Genomic DNA, 6,199 nt, shown 5'->3' on the forward strand with positions numbered 1-6,199 from the left:
GTTGGTAATCCAATATGATATTCGAATATTGCTAATCTTTCTTTTGATGATAATACACATTGTTAAGAGTGATTAGACGTGGAATTAAGTAAACATGCAAGTTCATAAATATACTTCTTCTCTATCAAACGACCGAAACACATAACACGTTAATCCAAAGTAAAAAAATTGTCGTTTTATAAAAGAAGCATGGTTGCGGGCGATACCACGGTTGGACCACCAGACCGACTGCCCATGAACTGTATACACGTCTTTGAAAACCACAAGGGTTTCCAAGATGTGCGGTTGACACCACGATTGTGATGTGAATCGACCACAATTCTTTCTAATCAAAACGAACATCTCAAATATATTGATCGCATACGTGTTGATATCTTTAATGGTTGAAACTTCATCTAATTGATATTATATGAGTTTCTAACTGATAATCAACGAGGTTCGATTATTTTCATATTTGAACTTAATTATCACCATTACCAGTAGTGACCACAGGATTATGATAAACTTTATAAACACATAAGTGTTGAGTGACATTCATAAATATAAAATATACTTAGACAACTTAGATTGGTCACCAAGTCCCAACTAGAAGATGTTCGCTCCTAATACATTTATTGGGCATCAATGTATACTTATAAATTAAAGTATGTAATTATTTTCCGTATTGCTTATTCAAGATTCTACAAATATATGTGCTTGAATATTTATCCTAAGACTAAACATATGGTGTTACACTCAAACATATTAAGATATGATTTGATGACTTGTAATAATCTTGACACATGTTCTTATTGATCTAATGAAATCAATTTATCACAAGTAAGTATACTTAATAAATACATGAGGATCAAAGATATAACCATATGGAATTATATGTCATACACATTGAAGATGTGGTTTTATCTACCTACATTAATCTTGATTTGAGTGCTTACTTGACTTTTAAATGAATGATCACTTTATTGAGATGAACATAATATTTCCATATACTTACTTATCCATTGACACCATAACAAGAAAATCAGTATTTTAATAGCTAATTAATGCATCACACTTGATTTCAAAGTTATAGTACCTTCAAGTATTTATTTTGGTCAAAATGTGATTATTACCTTTTATGATTGTACTTAAGATATGGTGAAATGATTTCCAATCTAATAGTATTATAAAAGTTGATATTAAATTAGAAACATAGAATTTGCCATTCTAAGAACAAGTATACAAAACGTGGTAAGATGCTTACCATATTGGGATAAATGTGTTAGAAACTTGAAGATGATTTACGCTTTATTGTTTCTTATACTTATATGAAGTATTCGTGAATGGTGGATAAAAAATTCAGTATTTTCCATATTTGGTATTTGTATTTAAATCATTACAAGATGTTTTCTTCATTTGACCACCTAGCGACAAATACATCTGACCTTAAAGCATGCATGAAATATTGATTAAAGCATGAAATTACCTCTTAGGATAATTAAGCAAGTTATTGGCAATGGAAAACCAAGAAAGTATGCATACCTCTTTGATAATATTATGTCAATCTAGGACATAAGCTAATGATACGCATATCCGCATGACTATGCGGATTACGCATCCAAAGCCCTGAACCGCACACTAATTGTCATGTACAACATATGGCACGGGTATAGTCGTACTCTATGTGCCTATACCATCTGATGTGAGTTTCGTATACTTGCATAAGGGTCCGGTATATTCTAGAAGAATGTACGGTATAATTAATTCGGATTCTTTTTCTTAAATAACCAAAGTTAGTTATGATGAGATCGCATTTAATTAGGGTAGAGACTCTATCGAAACCCTAATTCGTGAGCCTATAAATATATAGCTCATACACCCTAAAAATCATATTCGGTTACTCATACGTAATGAAAAGCATACACATCATCATCATACGAACAAGCTTCATACGATCTAAAACGTAAGGACTTTCAGGTATGTCTCGAACTATAAAACCTTCATGTCTTTAGGGCACTCAACCCCGTATGCTGGGTTGTTGGTGGACTCTCAAATCGGCCACCCTGTCGGGATCGAAATGATACCGATGTGGGTTATCTACGACTAAGCATCGGAGGTTCGAATATTGTTAGTCCTTAAACCCTATCATGCACTCAAGCGTAGGTTCACCTTGACCTCGCGAAAATATGCTTGATCATTTGGTGCCATCCGTGGGACCGGTTATATGAACAAATAAGATTGGAATTTATGTTGTGTATAATTTATTATATGTATCTTCTTTCCGTAAAAATTTTTTATTTAATTAATCGGTCACTTTCAGGTTTTCAAAATTGTCAGCAAGAATGGGTGGAGGAAGTAAGAATGCCAAAAATCAGGGGCGATCGGATTCTCCAGTAAGTCCAGGGTTTCAAACACCTACAACGACTATTATGAATACACCACCGACGCCACCTGCACCAGTCAAAGGCACATCAAAGCCTCCATCGACATCAAACGTTGAAACGGGACCAGTCGCATCGGAAACAGTCCTAAAAGAACCGTCTAAGAATTGGTGGTACTCTCCTGATGGAAGCGTATTAGAAACAGGAGCTAGCTTCAAACCATTTGAGGATCTGCCTCCAAAAAATCTGAGCTTCGGTTCTCCAAGCGAGACCGTTCCATCAGGTTTCAAAGTTAAAACCACCTGTGTGGGTAAGGTACCAATCATCACCTCGGTTGAACCTGAAACTCCTATTGAAAGGGTTACTACCGAGAATGCTCAAGAAAGAATCAGGCAGATGGGTCTGAGAAATCCAGATGGTTCATATATTATGCTGACATCGCAACGAGGGTCAACGACGTATGCGTCTTCGTAACCAGTCCCTAATATTGCAAGCAACTAATATAGCGGGATGCAATGTGTCTCGACTCAGTCAAACAGCTTTATATCTCAGTTGCAGCAAGTCGCACCACCGCATTTGGCACCAGCTTTCAATGAACCATCCCGAGTACAAGAATTTATGAGCAATTGGTTCGCGGTAATGCAAGGATAAAAAGCTAAGCAAAGTCTTGAGCTAGCTCCTACAACGGAAAAGTTTGTGCCACATATTGCAAATCACCCTTCATAGTAGTGCCTGTGTTACCTTTATCATTGGGAAGTTATGATGGATTGTCAGATCCAGATGATTTTTTGCAAAAATTTGAAGGAACTGCAGGAACGCACAGCTGGGGTGATGCAGTAGCATGCCATATGCTACCAATAGTGCTGCAAGGAGTAGCAAGGGAATGGTTCAATAATTTACCAGCCCAAAGCGTTACTGGTTTTGCAGACTTGCACTCAAGATTTCTATTAAATTTTCACAATCTGCGCGCCCGCAAAAGAACACATGTCAAATGCCACGACATTAAGCAGAAACCAAAAGAAAGTTTGGGAGAAGTCATAGACAGGTACACCAAGGAGGTAGCCAAAATACAAGACCTACTAGAAAGCCAGAAGGTGTCCGGCTTTATACATTGTATAGATAAGGACATACATCTATCCTTATGGCAGCGATTACACAGAAGAGTGCCAGATACTTTCGCAGAAGCTATAAAAGAAACGCATGATTATATGCGTACACAAGAAGACATAAAGCAAAATTGTGGAAATACCTCTTCAAGCATGGACATTGATGACGATTATTATCGAGTGCAAGGAAGAGGATTAGAATCTGGCAAGTGTTATGGTGGTAGTGGGCCATCTTGAAGCGGTAATTACAATGGTGATAAATATCGCAAGTTTAATAACAACAAGGGGGATGAAGTAAAAGGTTTAAAAACAACCATGCTGATAATGTTGCATTGATAAAAGACCTCACGAAAACACCAAAAGAAATATTAGCTATAGAGGCAGTATGTAAAAGCTTCGATCCCCCAATACCTTTGTCAAAATATGGGAATAGAGATAAAAGAAAATTTTGCCACTTTCATGATGATTATGGTCATGAAACCAATGAATGTCGGCATCTAATCGAAAGGGTAGTTGCTGAACTTAAAAGAGGAAGCTTGCAACACTTGAAGAAAGGTGGAAAAACATCAAGTGAGAAGCCAAAAGGAGAAAAAGAGTATCCATGGCAAAGAAAGAATGATGAAAAGGAAACAGATAAAACCATTAACATGGTGACCAGCGGACGAGCAAATCAGAGACGCCAATTAGAATTGTCAGAGGAATGGGAAAACACTGCCATCCTATTCGCGGCCATAATAGAAGAACCATCAGATGCGCCTATCACAATTAAAGGGCGCGTTGAAAGTTGTGGGTACATCATAAAGCGATTGCATGTAGACACAGGTTGCGGTGTCGATATAATGTATGGACATTGTTTTCGGTTGCTGCCTGGAGCGGTATGTGCCAAGCTTATAGCTCCTAGCACTGCATTATCAGGGTTTTTCGAAGAGTCCGCATGGCCAATAGGGATCATTGAGTTGGAATTAAAGTTGGTAGATGATGATAATAAGGAGTTAGTAAGAAGTACAACAGTAGAATTTGCTGTAGTAAGGTCTTACTCAAAATATAATGCACTTTTAGGACGCACAACTTTGCAAAAGTTGGCAGCTATTCCTTCCACAGTGCATGGTCTTATAAAGTTCCCAACTCCATTAGGAATCGCGACAATAAGATCAGAAAAACAAGATGCAAGTGTTGCGGTTGTAGTACAAGCCAAAAAATAGCCAAGTGAAGAAGAACAGCTCTGAAGCTGCATGATTATCGCAAACCCACGATATCCAGAGCAAAAAATTAAAATCGGCGGAGGATTGTCTGATGAAACAAAGTTTAAGCTTCGTAACATATTAGCTTCCAATACGGATGTCTTTGCATGGAAAGAAGCAGTCATGACCGGCGTACCAAGAGAAACAGCTGAGCATAAACTTAATGCAAACCCAAGTTTGACACCGGTACGCCAAAAGAAATGCGGCATGGCATCGGAAAGAAGCGAATGGTTGAAGGCAGAAGTTGACAAATTGGTCAAAGAAAATATATTACGAGAAGTGAGGTACCAGACGTGGGTGGCAAACCCGGTACTGGTGAAAAATCCTGATGGGTCTTGGCGCATGTGTGTCGAGTTCACAGACATCAACAAGGCCTATCCCACAGATAATTATCCTCTACCAGAAATAGACTGGAAAGTCGAGGCGCTAGCCGGATTCTGGTATAAATGCTTTTTGGACGCGTACAAAGGATACCATCAGATACAGATGGTAGCAGATGATGAGGATAAAACTGCCTTTCACACAAGTCAGGGCATATATTGTTATACCAAGATGCCATTTGGTTTAAAAATTCCGGAGCAACATACCAACGCGTAATAGATGAGGCTTTTAAAAGTCAAATTGGCAGAAATTTACAAGCATATGTCAATGATTTGGTGATAAAAAGCATAACAAAGCCAGGTTTGTTGGAAGATATATTAGAAATGTTTGCATCGTTGAGAAAAATAAACATGAAGCTCAATCCGTCGAAGTGTCGTTTTGGAGAAGAGGAAGGAAAGTTTCTTGGTCATATAATCACGGAGCGCGGGATACGCGCAAATCCAAAGAAAATAGAGGCCATCGAAAATATGCCGTCACCTAGAAATAAAAAAGAGGTGCAAAATTTAACGGGTAAATTGGCTGCGTTAACCAGATTCTTATCAAAATCTGCAGAGCGATCGCTCCCCTTTTTTGGGACGTTAAAAATTGCTTAAAGAAGACGGATTTCAAGTGGACAGAGGAAGCAGAAGTGGCGTTTCAAGAAATGAAAAAGCTGTTAAAGGAGTTGCCGACGATGACTGCGCTGATTGCGGGAGAGACGCTGATACTTTACTTAGCAGCATCAAAAGAAGCGATATGTTCAGTATTGATAGCGAACAGGGGGCAGGTACCCACTATAAACTAGAATATAGTTACTTTTTAATCAATAGACATTTAAAATTATATGTATCCAGCTGTGCGGACAGGTACAAATGCCTATATATTTTGTTAGTAAAGCTCTAACAGGAAGCGAATTAAATTACTCTGCGATCAAAAAACTAGTTTATGCGCTCGTGCATACGGCTAGATGCTTGAGGAGATATTTCCAAGTGCATCCAATAATGGTCCTAACAGACCAACCAATAAAGCAGGTATGACAAAAAACAAAGCATTGTCAAAAATTTAAAATTGCGTGAAAAATTCTCTCGAATTTATATTCGCTGATAATTGTTGAGCAGGTGCTATACAAACC

At 38.0% G+C, this 6,199-nt stretch overlaps 1 protein-coding gene across 1 annotated transcript; it reads left to right on the top strand.

Moving 5' to 3' along the window:
- The first annotated feature begins 2,321 nt into the window (after nucleotides 1-2,321).
- LOC139888055 (uncharacterized) lies at nucleotides 2,322-4,668 on the top strand. Its single transcript, XM_071871088.1, has 3 exons — nucleotides 2,322-2,778; nucleotides 3,135-3,671; nucleotides 3,809-4,668. The coding sequence occupies exons 1-3, from the start codon at nucleotides 2,322-2,324 to the stop codon at nucleotides 4,666-4,668; spliced, it is 1,854 nt and encodes a 617-aa protein (XP_071727189.1).
- The last annotated feature ends 1,531 nt before the right edge of the window (nucleotides 4,669-6,199 follow it).

This window comes from Rutidosis leptorrhynchoides, chromosome 2 (genome assembly GCF_046630445.1).
Source record: "Rutidosis leptorrhynchoides isolate AG116_Rl617_1_P2 chromosome 2, CSIRO_AGI_Rlap_v1, whole genome shotgun sequence".
Taxonomy (NCBI): domain Eukaryota; kingdom Viridiplantae; phylum Streptophyta; class Magnoliopsida; order Asterales; family Asteraceae; genus Rutidosis; species Rutidosis leptorrhynchoides.

What these genes read in the sequence shown, in the direction of transcription:
- LOC139888055 (XM_071871088.1), top strand. Translation starts at nt 2,322, where the DNA reads ATGGGTGGAGGAAGTAAGAATGCCAAAAATCAGGGGCGATCGGATTCT. An exon ending in GGGTCTGAGAAATCCAGATG is followed by an intron (nt 2,779 to 3,134) that starts GTTCATATATTA and finishes ATGGATTGTCAG; the next exon opens with ATCCAGATGATTTTTTGCAA. An exon ending in AGGAAGAGGATTAGAATCTG is followed by an intron (nt 3,672 to 3,808) that starts GCAAGTGTTATG and finishes CATTGATAAAAG; the next exon opens with ACCTCACGAAAACACCAAAA.